A 15,449-nucleotide genomic window follows, 5' to 3' on the forward strand; every position below is an offset into this window, starting at 1 on the left:
CTGCTATGGCTGGTGTAACTGCTGTGGCTTGGAAACTTCTCTATACCTTGGCTGTGGCCGAAAAAAAAAAAAAAGAAAAGAAAAGAAAAGGGAAAACAGCACTGCTTGTTAAAAATACACCAAAGACTTGAGTAGACCCTGGCAGAAGATACACAGATGGCCAGTAAGGCAGGTGAAAGGAGGCTAAACAGCCGTGGTGATGAGGGCAATGCAAATGAGCTAATCGGTTTATACCTACAAGACTCTTAAAATTACAGGTTGATTTTTTGAAGTGCTGGAGGGGATGTGGAGCCCACAGAACGTTCATGGGTCACGGATGGGAATGCAACATGCTACAATACAGAGGGGAACTTTGGCAGTTTCTTAGAAAGATACACCTAGCATATGACCCAGCTGTGTTCTCAGTTTACCCAGGAAAAGGGAAAACATAGATCCAGAGAAAGCCTTGGTCATGATGGTTCACAGCCACTCTATTCCTAACAGCCCTATCCTGGAAACCACCCACATACCCACATACCCATCAAGAGGAAAATGTAACCCATGGATTCAATGGACTACTCCTCAGCCATGAAAAGGACTGGACAACTGCTAGGTGTGACATGAATGATTCTCAACAGCATTATGCTCAGTAAAAGAAGACAAACACTTGTGTACATACTGTAATTACATTTTTACAAAAATGTTTTTATCATTTTTACGAAATTTTAGACATGGAAAAGATGCGTGACGGTGACAACACAGAAAGTGATGGTTTCTGGGGTTGGGTGGGGAGATGTTGAATAGAAAAGGTCATGAAAGAACTTTCTGGGGTGATGCATATATTCTGCCAGTGGCACTCATCTTCATTCAGTACGTAATTTTCCTGCAGGTTTAGGAAGGCTCCCTGGAGGAGGTGGCAGCTAAAGGGCGCCCTGACTGACAAAGGAGTTGGACAGAAAAAGGGGGCGTGTGTTACCTGCAGGGGTGGACTTGGCAAAAAGCAAAGTGGCTTGAGTGGGGTCACTGGGTTTAAAAAACATGGAACAATTAAGTAGCGGGCCAGGGGTTAAATACCTTGACGCCCGAGCCCCATTCCTGATTTGTTTCGGGACCCCAGACATGAACTCCCTCTCTTTGGGCCTCTCGTTGGGTCAGTTTTCCTTCAGGAAAATGGGCACAAGCTCCTTCGTTCCTCCTGAGTGCCCGCCCCTCCGGCTGGGAGAAGCCATCAAAAGGGCGATGACTGACAGTTCTATTGAGCCAATCGCTGGAGCCTAAAGCCCTGCCTTCCTTTTTCGTGGGCCAATCGTCACGTTCTCCTTGAGGCCGGCCAAAAGCTTCGTGACGTCACAACAGCTGATAAACCAATAGCAGCCATCAAGAGGCGGGTCATTTTTGTGATAGACTGCTCTGTTTCAAGATGTCCGCTTGGCGCGGGGTCCGCCGGGAAGCTTGAAGGCGGTGCTGAGGGGAAAGGGGCGGGAACTCCCTGTTGACTTTGCCCAATCACCTGTCGCACTTCTTGCGATAGACAGGCAGTCCCTCCCATCCCGGTCGACCTAAAGGGGCGGGGTTCTGGACGCCAGACTGGGCGGTCTCCTCAATTTTGATGGGCGTCTTTTTAGCCCAATTGCAAAGCGGTATTCCCAGACGGGTCACCTCCGTTACCAATGAGATCTCCTGGCGGGGTCGCGGTGGGCGGGCCGTGGACCCTCCGGTATAAGGCGGTCCCGGGGGAGTGCGGAGAAGGGGGGGGTCTCGGCGGCCGGAGGAGGAGTAGGTGCGGGTGAAGATGGCGGCAGCCGAGGCCGCGAACTGCATCATGGAGGTGAGCGCCTGGAGCGCCGTCGGGGGCGGGGGGCAGTTTGAGGGTCAGCGTTTTATGCCTCCGTCGTGGGGAAGGGGCTCTGAGTCGCCGGATTGGGGTTGAAATCCTTTAGTCGTACGGAGGGGGCGCCGCATGCTCCGGATCCGGGATGCCGTTTGAGGTGCGGGTTCCCTAGCTTTCGAGCGCCTGTGGCACCCCCTAGAATCGAGGGTCTCGTGCCCCCTCCCACGATGAGAAGGGCTGGGGGCGCTTCCGGCCTGGTCCCCACGTGGCCGCAGCGCGGTGGGTGGGGAGGGGGTGTGCCGTGCCCGCCGGCCGGGCGGCCTCCACGTGCGGGACAAAGGCCCCGCCCCCGGTCGGGGGAGGGGCGCCCTGAGGGGGGGCGGGGAGGAGGCTCCGACCCTCCCTCTGAGGCCCCCTGCCCTCCTCCCCGGGGATCGTGACAAGCATCTCGGGGTGGGACTGACTTAGGGGCTCCGCCAAGTAAAGAGTCTCTTGGGAGGGCCGATGTATCTTGACCCTGAACAAACCCTTTGTGGGAGCGGGGCATCTGCTTAGGCATCGGTCCAGGTTTCGTGCATTCTTGAATTGGGATTGGAGGAAGACGAATTGGTTCCCTCTGGGCCCCCCTCCCACCCCAGTTTCCTGTCGATGGATTCTCCCCCGCCCGGGGCTTGGGGAGCTGGCGGGGGGGGGTGGAGCATGCCCCTGTGACCTCCCTCTGGTTGGGGGGGGGCATCTAGCAGAAGGAGGTCCTTCCCGAAAAGGCGTCGTGCACCCCCTTGTGGCCATTTCTGCTGTGTGGGAGGGACCTCTTTTTCATGGGGCGTGTCCCAAAGCCCACCTCCCCGCTGGAGCCTTCCAGGCGAGGGGAGAGAGAGTCTGTCTTGGGAAGGGGATCTGAGGGACTAGAGGCCGCGAACGTTGCTCCGTTTCTCTCCCCAGGGCATTTGTGAGGGTGGGAGTGAAACCTCCCCCTTCCTGAAGCCCTGTGTGAGGGTCCGGAGCGTGGATGCCTTAAACGGTGTTCCGTGAGGTTTGGTTCTCGTGCAGGCGTGTGAGGCTGGTTCCGGTGCTGAGTTTCAGGCCCTCCGGGGGCCTGCCTGGCGGAGGTGTCGGTGCTGAGAAGTAGGACCCAGCGGGAAATCCCCGCACAGGCCGCCCTCCTTTTTCCGCGTGTTCACGGGTTTGGGAGAATGGAGGTGGGGCTTGGAGCCCAGGGGGCTTCTGTCTGTGGTTTCACGCTTCTCGGAGCCTGACGGGTGGGTACATCTGGAAGAGATGCGATCCGGCGGGGCCTCTGTACTCTGGCCCGGTACCTTGTAGCCCTCTCTGGAATGGAGGGGAGCTCCCAGGGGTCACTCCAATGACTCCTGCCCCCCTCGGCTCTCTCCTGGGCCAGGGCCCGTGTGGGTGGAGGAAAGCGCTTCCCCAGAGGTTGCCCCAGGACTTGGCCCCGCACCTGGGGAGTTTCAGGGCCTGCCGCGGCGGTTGTTTGAATGTGGGCAGATGGGCTGAGGGTCCTGGGTCTGGCCTCCCCCGGCAGAGGGTAATAATCAGGGCGACTGGCTCTAACTGGCTTTGTTTGGGACTTGGCTGAGTCCAAGGCAGCAGCCAGGGGCCGGGCTGCCAGCTCTCGAGGGGGTGCCTTGTGCCACACCTCCTTTCTGGAATCCTCTCAGACAAGAGACTGGTTTGCAGTGGTGGCAGATGCCCAGTGGGTACACCCTGCCAGCCCCCCTCCCCCAGCTACTTAGGGCACCCAGGATGCGGGTGTGTGTCAGGAAGTGTCACCTAATCTGGGGGGATTAGATGATGAGGGGGAGTGACAGCTGGCAGTGCCTGTGTGCCCAGTGGGTGCCAGTTCCTCTGGCCTGGATGGGGGAGGTGCGCACGGTCAGGTGCCTTGCCCGACCGAGAGGGGCTGCGTGGGGGCAGGCCACCATCTCTCCAGCCTCAGCAGGGACAGAACCCCCTCCTCTCTTCCTCTGTCTCTCCCACCCCTTTCAAGAACAGTGTTCCCTCTTTGCTCACTCCCTCTCCCACACTCCCCACAAAGCAAAGCCAAATTGTAGGAAACACCCCCTTCTCCAAGAGCCCGGGTCCCCTGGCCTGGCCCTCCCCTAGTCTCTCCCAGTAGCTAATCCTTTCTCCCTGTTACTCTCTCCTAGAATTTTGTAGCCACCTTGGCTAATGGGATGAGCCTCCAGCCGCCTCTTGAAGAAGTAAATATCCTTTCGTGAGCCCCTTCCCCACATAAACATACCTCATCACACATCAGGCCCTTCCTACTGGCCCAACTCTGAGCCCTCTTGCTTCAAACCAGTTTACCCTGTGCCCCCGAAACACTTAGCCCAAACTCCCTCCAGGTTTGTGGCCCCCATCTGGCCTCCCCCGAACACTGCGGCTACTTCCTTAACTCCATTTCCAGCCCTCCTCTGTCCTTACCGGTGTCTGCCCGGGTTCTGCCTTCCCTCCCCTCCCCTGCTGTGGGCTGAGCTAGAGACGGGGGCAGAGAGACTGGAGAGATGGTAGGCCTGGCTGAGGTATTGGGGGACTCTACTGGATGGTGCTCTGGGGGGTCCTGGAAAGGCAAAAGGGCTTGTTCGGTTTGGGGGTTCCTGGGAGAGGCACGGTGGCGAGCGGGGTCTGTAGGCTTGCCGTGGGACCGTCTGGGGGTGGTTCTCTCCTCCAGGGAGAAGTAGGGACCTGGAGGTTCGAGTCTGTGGGGAGCCCTCAGATTTGACCTCTGCTCCCATCCGTCCCCTGCCAGGTGTCCTGTGGCCAGGCAGAAAGCAGCGAGAAGCCCAACGCCGAGGACATGACGTCCAAAGATTACTACTTTGATTCCTACGCTCACTTCGGCATCCACGAGGTGAGTCCAGACTGACTGACCGCTCCTAGGGCCCCTGAATCTTCACGGGGTTCGTGTTTGGTGGGGGGGGGGGGACTTAATTTCTAAGGCATGCGTGCTGCCGGGGAAGGGAGCGGGCAGTCCCTCCGCTGGCTACTCACACCCTGGGGGTCGACGCTCCCAGCTGTTGCCTTGGAGACTGAGGCGAGGCTGGCACTGCGCCAGCCGGGCCAGCTCAGGGGCGCGGGTGGGAGTGCGCATGTGCGCTGGGGACTTCAGCCCGAGGTCGGGGCCTGCTGGTCTCTGCCGCCCCCTAGTGGCCGGTGGTGGGACTGTCCGCCAGCTCCTCGGACTCAGAGTGCGGGCTGCCTCTAGACGTTTTTTTGCCTGCGGTGGAGGCTGAGGTCCCAGAAATCACCTAGGACCGGGATGTGTTTTTCTTTTCTTATTGTGATTAAAAAAAAGTGCATAACAGTTTGCCATTTTCACGTATACAGCTCAGTGGCATTAAGTTACTGAGGACTTTTTAAAGCCAAGGACAGCAGGGACTCAGGGCAGTGGTCCATCTGTAAAGATGGGAGTTCAGGAGTTCCCATCGTGGTGCAGTGGAAATGAATGTGACTAGTATACATGAGGATGCGGGTTCGATCCCTGGCCTCGATCATTGGGTCGGGAATCCGGCGTCGTTGTGAGCTGTGGTGTAGGTCGCAGACGCAGCTCCGATCCCCCGTGGCTGTGGCATAGATTGGCAGCTGTAGCACTCATTCGACCCCTAGCCTGGGAACCTCTGTGTGCCTCGGGTACGGCCCTAAAAAGCAAAAAAAAAAAAAAAAAAAGGTGGGAGTTCAGTCCATCCAGTCTGATTTTACAAATAGGGAGATGGAAGCACGTGGAAGGGAAGTGACTTGTTCAAGGGAGTCGAGGAAGCAAGTGCGAGAGCCAAGCTCCAGTGCTTCAAACGGTGCGCGTGTTGGAGGCCGGGGCACCCTGTTTTCCAGCTGGGGATGCAGGCTCCCTCAAGGTGTCTTTGTGCTCCCCCCTTCCCAGGAAATGCTGAAAGATGAGGTGCGCACCCTCACCTACCGAAACTCCATGTTTCACAACCGGCACCTTTTCAAGGACAAGGTGGTGCTGGACGTGGGCTCGGGCACAGGGATCCTCTGCATGTTCGCTGCCAAGGCCGGTGCCCGCAAGGTCATCGGGGTGAGTGTCCTGGGTGGCTGGGCGGGCCCAGGGACGCCAAGGGGACCTTGTGGAGCTCAGGGATTGGGAGGGGGTGGGGGCTGAGGGTGGCACTGGGGGGGTCTCTCACCCTCCCTTCTTCCTGGGCCCCCAGATCGAGTGTTCCAGTATCTCTGATTATGCGGTGAAGATCGTCAAAGCCAACAAGTTAGACCACGGTGAGCCCAGCAAGAGAACGGGCGTGGGGGGAGGGAGTGGACCATCCCCGCTTCCCTGGGGTCCTTGGCAAGGCGACAGGGGCCACTGAACTTGAATTCCTGCCTTCCTCCCCCATGGGCTCTGGGCCGCGGACAGCCCGAGAATTCTGCCTACTCAGAAATGAGCTGTCAAAGTCGCCAGCTTAGTGCCTCGATTTTTGGTGGTTTTTTTTTTTTTTTTTTTTTTAAAGGCAGAGCAAGAAGCAATCTTTAGGGAGTTACCTGGTGGTCCAGGGATTAGGATTTGGTGCTTTCACTGCCGTGGCCCAGGTTGGATCCCTGGTCTGGGAGCTGAGGTCCAACATCAAGTTGCTGCACGTTGCAGGCCAAAAAAATTTAGTAATAATTTCTTTTAAAAGAAAAACAGTCTGTAGTTTTTTCACTGAGTGGTAGAATTCCTTGGTTGACCCCTGAGGGCCCGGGGTGAGAAGCTTCCCGTCTGCCTCGCAGTTGTCCTTCTCGGGCTTCCGCCAACACGTCCTTCCAGAGCCGTCTGCCTCTATGAGCAGGTGGACTTGTGTTTCTACATTCACTGCATAATTTTTTATTTTTTATCAGGTGTGTATTTTTGACACAGATAAACTCAAGTTTTTTTGCCCTTTTTTTTTTTTATTTTATTTTTGCTGAAGTATAGTTGATTTACAGTGTCGTGTTAGTTTTAGGTAGACAGCGAAGTTGGATGTTTTTCTTTTGTCTTTTGTTGGCTGCCCCACACTAGATCCCTAACCCACTGTGCCCAGCGAGGATCGAACCTGTGTCCTGGTGCTCCAGACACCACTGATCCTGTTGCGCCACAGCAGGAACTCCAACAGCAAAAATAGATGTATACACCTTCGTCAGAGTTATTTTCCTTATAGGTTATTAGAAAACATGGAGTTTAGTTGCCTGTGCTGAGCAGTTGGTTGTCTTTTTTTTTTCTTTTTTTTTTTTTCCCCCTCTTTTTAGGGCCACACCCATGGTGTATGGAGGTTTCCAGGCTAGGGGTCCAGTCCGAGCTACAGCTGCCGGCCTACGCCACAGCCACAGCAATGCCAGATCCAAGCTGTGTCTGCAGCCTACATCACAGCTCACAGCTACGCTGGGTCCTTAACCCGCTGAGCAAGGCCAGGGATCGAACCTGCACTTCTGCAGGGACCAGAACCGCTACAGTCAGATCCTTAATCCACTGTGCCACAGGGGGAGCTCCCTACAGCAGCTTTCCTAACCAGATTCCTAGTGATGAGCATTTAAGCTGCTTCTGAGACTTTCATCCCTCCGCATGTACTGTCATTGCCATCTGATAGACGAACTGGTATAGCTGTGAGGTCACTTTTTGAGAGTAGGATTGCATGGGTCAAAAATGAGGAAGGAGGGATTCCCCTTGTAGCTCAGCGGGTTAAGAACCTGACATAGTGTCTGAGGATGCAGGTTCAATCCTTGTCCTTGCTTAACAGGTTAAGGATCTAGCTTTGCCAAAAGCTGCGGCATAGGTCACAGATGTGGCTCAGATCTGGTGTTGCTGTGGTCGTGGCCTTGGCTGGCAGCTGTAGCTCTAACTCAACCCCTAGCCTGGGAGCTTCCATATGCTGTAGGTGGGGTCATAAGAAGGAAAAAAAAAAATGAGGAAGGAGTTCCCTGGTGGCTCAGCAGGTTAAGGATCTGGCATTGCCACTGTAGTGGCTTGGGTCACTGCTATAGTGCAGGTTCAATCCCTGGCCCCATGGTATGGGTGTGGCCAGAAAGAGTAATGTGAAAAGGTTGGGAAGATGGTGGGTTTTCCAGACACGAAGTCTCTTGGCATTCTAGAAACTGAAGGGACTTTTTTTTTTTCCCAAGAGGCTGGTGTAAGAAAGCCTCAAGGACCCATCACATTAGTTTTAAATACCTCCATTTGAAGCAGGTTCCAACTTTGTAATAATACCTGCTGTTTGTACCTCTAAGGCCATTTGAAAACCATGACGTTGGAGTTCCCTGCTGGCACAGGGGGTTAAGGATCCAGGATTGGCAACTGCTGTGGCTCAGGTTTGATGCCTGGCCCGGGAACTTCCTCATACCTCTGGTGCAGCCAAATAAATAAATAAACAACATGACCAAACGATTATATACAGGCTGGATAAACAGCAAGGTCCTGCAGAGAGCCGTGTGTGATATCCTGTGAGAAACCATAAGGAGAGGGGACCTGGAAAAGAACAGGACTATGTATGTGTATAACTAAATCCCTTTGCTGTACCCCAGAAATTAATACGACACTATAAACCCACTATACTTCGGCAATGTTTTTAAAACTACAAAAACACGGAGTTCCCGTCGTGGCTCAGTGGTTAATGAATCTGACTAGGAACCATGAGGTTACAGGTTCCATCCCTGGCCTTGCTCAGTGGGTTAAGGGTCCAGCATTGCCTTGAGCTGTGGTGTAGGTCACAGACGCGGCTCGGATCCCACATTGCTGTGGCTGTGGTGTAGGCCGATGGCTACAGCTCCAATTCAACCCCTAGCCTGGGAACCTCCATGTGCTGCAGGAGTGGCCCAAGAAAGGGCAAAAAGACAAAACAAAAACCTGCAAAAACACGCGACCATGGCTATGAATGGCAAAACCTTCCATCACCTAATCCCTGATCCACACACAGTCTCTGCTGCCGCCCCCGAAAGAGCCCTCGTGCGGAACCAATTTTAGAACCAAGTGGCTGGGGTGTGGCTTCAGCTCGCAGAGCCCGATGACGGCTGCCCCCAGTCCAGCCCCCAGCCCCCTTCCTTGAGAAACCAAGGGCAGCCCCTGAGGGGGGACTCCAGGCCCTGTCCCCCGGGGCGGGGGACCCCCCCCCCCCCGCGCCGGGGCTCCTCGGGGCGGCGGCACGAGCGCTGTGTGGCCCGCAGTGGTGACCATCATCAAGGGAAAGGTGGAGGAGGTGGAGCTGCCGGTGGACAAGGTGGACATCGTCATCAGCGAGTGGATGGGCTACTGCCTCTTCTACGAGTCCATGCTCAACACCGTGCTCTACGCCCGCGACAAGTGGCTGGTGAGGCCCCCGGCCAGCCGGGCGGGTGGGAGCCCCGGGCCCGCAGCCCCGGGAGGCGGGGGGCGATGGCGCAGAGGAGCCGGGCCCTGGGGCGGCGGGGTGGTACCGTGCCAGCAGGAGGTTAGGGCCAGGAAGAGGGGTGGGGGGAGTGCCTGTGGTCCCAGGGGAGGTGCCAGGTGTGAAGGGAGGATAGGAAGGCGCTCCCTAGGATCTGAGGAGGAGAGTGCACTGGACAGGGGATGTCTGCCAGGGCACCGGCCCTGGGGTGGCAGTGCGCTGGCTGCGGCTTGAGCAACGGGGAAGCTGCAGCGCGGTGAGGCTCTGGGGGAGCAGTGAGGCTCTGGGGGAGCATTGGGAGGAGACGTTGGAGGAGTGGGAGGGGCCTCCACACCTGGGAGGCCCTGCTTTCCTCCTCCAGGGAGCCAGGGAAGCTTCTGGGGAGCCCTCAGGACCTCTGGAGTACGGGGTCTGACTTAGATGCTCTTGGGAGCCATCAGGCAGCCCTCCCGGGAGTTGGTGAATGGCTGGGAACCAGTGAGGGGCCGCCGCCTCGGGAGTCCAGGGCGGGGCAGGGGGCCTGGATAAAGGGATCAGGCAGGCAGGGTTCAGGGGCAGCGTCTCCGAGCCCCTGTCACCGGTCCCTTCCCGGCTCCTCCGCAGGCGCCCGACGGCCTCATCTTCCCAGACCGAGCCACGCTGTACGTGACGGCCATCGAAGACCGGCAGTACAAAGACTACAAGATCCACTGTGAGCTCGGGGCCCGCAGAGCTGGCGGGATGGGGCGGGCTCAGGCCCCGCACCCCCAGGGCTCACCCTTCCTCCTGGCCTCCTCCCCAGGGTGGGAGAACGTGTACGGCTTTGACATGTCCTGCATCAAAGACGTGGCCATCAAGGAGCCCCTGGTGGATGTGGTGGACCCCAAGCAGCTGGTTACCAACGCCTGCCTCATAAAGGTGCGGGGTCGGGGGGGGTGGCTGGTGGTGGCCGAGTGTCCTGAAGGGTCGGAACCTGGCCCGTGGATGGGGACATCAGGGCCCAGAGTGCTTGCTTGCCTGAGGCCTCAGGAGCCTGTTGTGTCCACTGCAGATGGCACTAGACACTTGGAGAAGCCACTTCATTTAAAAACCTTTGTGAGCCAGGCATGGCCCTTGGGTTCCAGAATGGGGTGGTGAGAGGGGCTAGCCCTGCCCCCCTGGGCACCCCCCCTCCCCCAGGCAGGCAGCAGAGACCCCAGGCAGGGCCACCAAATGCAGGAAGCCCAGGGCCACCAGCAAGTTTATACACACTTGGGTCCCTGATAAAGAATACTGGCAGCTATCCTTTTTTGAGGTCCCCCCACCCCAGCATCACATCTTGCAGGGATGCATGAGGCAGGCAGAACTGGGTGGAGGAGGAGGGAGTTTGCAGAGGGAAGCAGGGGTGGTGGCAGATGCCCTGACCAGGAGAGCCTCTGTGACCTGGTTCGGTGCCGAGTGTACTGGGGCGCAGTCAAGAGTTGTAACTAGGGCTTTGACGTGGATCTGGTTGCTGCTGTTTTTAAATTGTCACACTGGAATCAGGGGTCCGTGTGGGGGGAGTGGCAGGGAACCCTGCTAAGATGCCGCTGCCGGGGAGAGGGGATGGTGGCTGGGGCAGTGGAGCTGTGTCAGCAGACAGCTCTCCAGGGAGCAGCGTGGCTCCAGGAAGTCGGAGGGTCAGATCAGGGGGTTGGGGGAGAGGGGAGCAGGGGACCCAACAGGGCCCCCCAGGTCTTTCGGCAGGCCCCTGGGCTGGAGCTGCGGGACTGGGGCTCACGAGGCTCATCCCACAGGAGGTTGACATCTACACAGTCAAAGTGGAGGACCTGACCTTCACGTCCCCCTTCTGCCTGCAAGTGAAGCGGAACGACTACGTGCACGCGCTGGTGGCCTACTTCAACATCGAGTTCACCCGCTGCCACAAGAGGACCGGCTTCTCCACCAGTGAGGCGGGGCCCGGGCGCTGCGGGGTGGTGGGGCAGGTCCCACTGTGGCAAGGGAGGGAAGGATCTGACTGCAGCAGCTCGAGTCGCTGCAGAGGCGCGTGGTCAACCCCCAGCTTGGTGCAGTGGGTTAGGAGGATCCAGTGTGACAGCAACCGTGGCTCAGATTTAATCCCTGGCCCAGGAACGTCCATATGCTGTGGGTGTGGCCATTTAACAAATGAAAAAGGAGTTCCCATTGGGCTCAGCGGTTATGAACCCAGCTAGTGTCGTTGAGGAGGCAGGTTCGACCCCTGGCTCCCCTCCATGGGTTAAGGATCCCACATTGCTGCTGTGGCTGTGGTGTCTGCTGGCAGCTGTAGCCTGGGAGCTTCCATATCCACGGGTGCGGCCATTCAAAAAAAAAGGCAAAGAGAAGAAAAAGAGCGGCCAGGGGGACCCCGAGGCCCCAGATTACCTGCCCAGGAAACGGCCCCTCTCCCCAGGCTTGCCGAGGGTGAAGAGACTGTGGTCCCGGCTCCGTCCGCAGGCACAGGGGGTGGGGTGGGGGCTGGGGGCCGGGTCGGGGGGGTGCCCGGCTGACCCGCCTGCCCCCCAGGCCCCGAGTCCCCGTACACGCACTGGAAGCAGACGGTGTTTTACATGGAGGACTACCTGACGGTGAAGACGGGCGAGGAGATCTTTGGCACGATCGGCATGCGGCCCAACGCCAAGAACAACGTGAGGCTCGCGAGGAGGGGGAAGGGCTGGGGGGGCCCCCAGCACCCCTTACCCCAAGCCCAACGGCGGACTTGGCTGCCCTCTGCTATTCTAGACACTTCTGCGTAGCTGGGAAGGGGGCCAGCGGGTGTTGGAGCCGGAAGGCGGGCGCGGGGCCAGAGCTGGCGGGAGAGCCTCACGTAGGCATGGGGATGAGGAAGGCGAGGAGGGCTGTTCATGCCCCTGAGCACCGGGCTGGACGGAGCTGCCCGCCTCTGAGACGCGGGCCTCTGCCAAAGTCAGGAGCCGCAGCCCCGCCCGCGGGCGGGGGAGGGGAAAGGTCTCGAGTCCAGGGCCGGGGGCGTGGCCTGCGCTGAAGTGTCAATCAGGTTGGGGCGGGGCGTGATGCCCCCAAGGTGGCCCCTGCTTTTTAAGTCTGGGAGGTAAGAGCCGATTTAAGCAGCGATTCTCAACCATGGATAATCCCCCCCCAGGACAGGTCAGCGTCTAGAGACATTAAGAGGCCCTGCTGGTATCCAGCGGGTAGAGGTCAGGGGGTGACAGCTGCTGAGCATCTGGGGTGCGCAGGATAGTAAGAATCTCCCTAGACACAAGAGTGGTCCAGCCCGAGATGTCAGTTGTTGCACAGGTTGAAAAAACCACAACTAACGAGAGACCCAGAGAGGGAGGAGGAAGGCGGGATCCAGGGCTGAAAGGCAGTGATGGCCCGGGGCAGAAGTCACTGAGGTCCCCGTGACTGTCCCAGCCAGGGAGTGCTGGGGGCCATGGCTCCGGGAGGGTTGGTGCCCAGGAAGCTGTGGAGGAGAGGAAGTGGGGATGGTGGGGTGGGACCATGGAGTGTTTTGAGAGGAGAAAGTGCTGGAGAGAGATTTGCTTCTCATAAAGGAAGGAAGAAATACCTGTTTTGCTGATGGGGGAAATCTGATGATGCCTGAGACAGCAGCGGACCTCTGCCCCTGCTGGGGGCGGGTGTTGGCTGGGTTCCCAGTGGGTTTGAGGCTGTCATGTGAGCGTCTTGTTGGGAGGCAGGCAGGGTTCGAGGCAGAGGCTGGGCCTGGGCCCAGCAATGTGGGGTCTCTGGGGACGGCCTGTGGCTTCTGTTCCCCAGGGGCCTCTGTCTCTGCCTCATGCCCACGCTCTCCCCACAGCGTGACCTGGACTTCACCATTGACCTGGACTTCAAAGGCCAGCTGTGCGAGCTGTCCTGCTCCACCGACTACCGGATGCGCTAGGTGGCGCCGGCTTTTCCCACCCTGGCCGGGCCGGCCCTGCGAGGGCCCAGGGGCTGCGGCATTCTTAGGCGGTTTCGGGGCTCCCCCTTCCTCTCCCACCCTCCCTCCCACAGAAGGGGGTTTTAGGGGCCAGGGGCGGGGGGCACATCGTGACTGTGTTTTTCATAACTTATGTTTTTATATGGTTGCATTTACGCCAATAAATCCTCAGCTGGGACGGCTCAGCTTCCTGGGGGCACAGTGGGGTCAGGGTCCCAATCCACAGGTGCTGAGATGCCAGCCCTAACCAGAGCATGCGGACAGCGCCAGCTGGTGGCTGCGGGGCTCTCGCACCCCTTCTGGGTCTCTGGGTCTCTCTCGGGGTCCTCCACTCTTTCAAGGGTTTGTCCCAGGACCTTCCCCACCAGCTCGAAAGGTCTGCCCCCCATTCTTCTCTGCCATGCCTCTGGTGGCCTGTTCCTCTTGTCCCCACTGAGCAGGGTTCCTGCTCCCAGCTGCCCTGCGGGGATGGGGGAGGGTGGGGGTGTGGGTTCCCAGCACAGCTGGGCCCTTAAGTTTCCCAGAAGGCCCTCTGCAGCCTTCCCCCCACACATTGTTCCGCTCTGGCTGTTTTTTCCTGTCCAGGACCCTCCAAGGCCAAGTCAGAGCTGACTGGCAGCGACGACTGCCCTTGCCTCTTGGGCTGGGGAAACTGAGTCCTTTGGTGGGGTGTGCTCGTAGGGGGGATAGAATGCTTTGTTGTGGGGGTGGGGGGATCTCAGCAGAGGGGGGTTTTCCCACCTTCTGGCCCACTTTAGAGGTGGACACTAAGGCCCCATAACCACCTTCCCACAGCTTCCTGGGGGGCTTTCTATTCAGTCTCTGCCAAGGCCATGGCAATGCCCCTGCCTGCCCTTCCTTTCTCCGGGCCTTGTCCAGAGTCACTGGTCCCCCAGCTTCAGGACCTGGATCACTCAAGACACACTCCCCAGACACACTGTCCGTGGCCCTGGTTGGGGTGTCAAGGCCGCCTGCCCCTCATGCTCAGCTCCACCCATCCCTCTCCCAGGATGGTGACCATGCCAGAGCCCACACTTCCTCTGCAACCTTGGGGCCTCCCTTTGCCATCTGTCCCAATTGCCAATGTCCCACGTTGCCCAGCCCCCCCCCCCCTCCCCCCGAGAACGATCGTCTGTCCCCTAAGACTGCGGTCTCTCCAGCTTCTGGGCTACTCAGGTCCCCAGCAGATGAGAGGGTGAGGTGCTGCCCTGCCTCCACCCCTTCCTGGAAGCCTCGCAGCTGCGTCGGTGGCCGCTTGCAGGTGTCGGCCGCCCCGCCCCTCCTTCCTGCGCCTTAAAGGGGTCGCGTCTCCCGAGGCCTCCCAGGGGCATAGGCCGCATCGCGGCGGGACCCGCACACCCGTGAGGGCTCCGTACCCACGGTGCGGAAGGTGGGCGTCTGGCTCCTAAATCCTTCCCTTCTGGCGTGGTGTGGCTCTTTCGGCCTCAGTTTTTTCCTCCTGAGAAGTGGGGACGCCCTGAGTCCTCGCGCTAAAGCAGGCGCTCGGGGGATTCTCCAGACCCGGGGAGTTGGGCGGGGCCGGACCCCGGAGGAGCCGCTCGACTCGAGGGGTTCCCCCCCCCCAGCCCCTTACGATGACCGCCCATATCCTCTTGCTGTGGCTCTTTGCTTCCTCCATCCTGGGGGACCCAGACTCCGCGGGCAGGTGAGAAACGCTGGTGGCTGCGGGGACTGGGTGGGAAAAAGACCGCGAAAGGCATGCGCCCTCTCTAGGCGGCTTTCCGCGTCGGTGCCTCGGGAGGATGGGTGGGGTGGGAAGATGATCTGCAGACGCGGCCCGCCAGTTTCGGACTTCTGGGTCTCCCCATCGGGCCGCATTTCTCGAGTGCATTGTTTGAATCGGCCCTTCTCCCACGCTCCATCCCCAGGCTGACCCGGCACCAGGTTTCCCTAAAGAGCGGGCGCCTGTGTTCCCTGGGCACTTGCCAGACGCACCGCCTGCCAGAGATCATATACTGGCTCCGTTCTGCCTCCACCAAGGAGCTCTCAGGGAAGGCTGGCCGCAAGCCTCAGGACCCCTACAGCTACGGGCGGCGGCGGCGGCGGCGGCGGCGGCGGGAGGCCAGACTCCTGCGGCGTCTCCAGGACCCCAGCCTGCGCAGAGCGCAACTTGCTGGGTGACATTGGGCACATCTCTACGCCTTCCCTGGCCTCAGTTTACCCATCTGTGTATTGAGGCTGTGACCTCAAGTTTCTTTTGCCCTAACTCCATCCACCTCCCCAGACTGCAATTGGGCTGGACCCACGTGCACACCGGACCCAGGCTGGACAAAAAATGTTAACGTCCAGAGCTGAATAAATATACGAGAATTCCATGTTTCAAGTCTCTGCTTGTCTGTGCCTATTCTGGCCTCCCAGCCTGAGCCTGGTCCCTAATATA

The 15,449-nt window shown here is 58.8% G+C and overlaps 2 protein-coding genes across 6 annotated transcripts; both read left to right on the top strand.

Annotated features, from left to right (window-relative positions):
* On the top strand, positions 1,660–13,226 carry PRMT1 (protein arginine methyltransferase 1). 5 transcript variants are annotated; one of them, XM_003356001.4, is made up of 11 exons: positions 1,715–1,807; positions 3,979–4,032; positions 4,581–4,682; positions 5,709–5,864; positions 5,998–6,061; positions 8,954–9,096; positions 9,757–9,844; positions 9,935–10,050; positions 10,908–11,058; positions 11,656–11,777; positions 12,926–13,226. In XM_003356001.4, exons 1-11 carry the CDS (start codon positions 1,772–1,774, stop codon positions 13,007–13,009), a joined length of 1,116 nt encoding a protein of 371 aa, XP_003356049.1. In that variant the 5' UTR covers positions 1,715–1,771; the 3' UTR covers positions 13,010–13,226. The 5 variants fall into 5 exon arrangements, 4 of the variants coding, with proteins under 4 accessions (XP_003356047.1, XP_003356049.1, XP_020950415.1 ...); XM_021094756.1 differs by having other exon boundaries at positions 1,762–1,807; positions 3,979–4,338; XM_021094755.1 differs by lacking the exon at positions 1,715–1,807 and adding an exon at positions 2,714–3,069.
* Positions 14,424–15,353, top strand: ADM5 (adrenomedullin 5 (putative)). The gene is given in 2 exon segments (NM_001099939.1): positions 14,424–14,714; positions 14,938–15,353. Coding segments are annotated over 2 exon segments (324 nt in total). The 5' UTR covers positions 14,424–14,643; the 3' UTR covers positions 15,191–15,353.

This window comes from Sus scrofa, chromosome 6, assembly GCF_000003025.6.
Source record: "Sus scrofa isolate TJ Tabasco breed Duroc chromosome 6, Sscrofa11.1, whole genome shotgun sequence".
NCBI lineage: Eukaryota > Metazoa > Chordata > Mammalia > Artiodactyla > Suidae > Sus > Sus scrofa.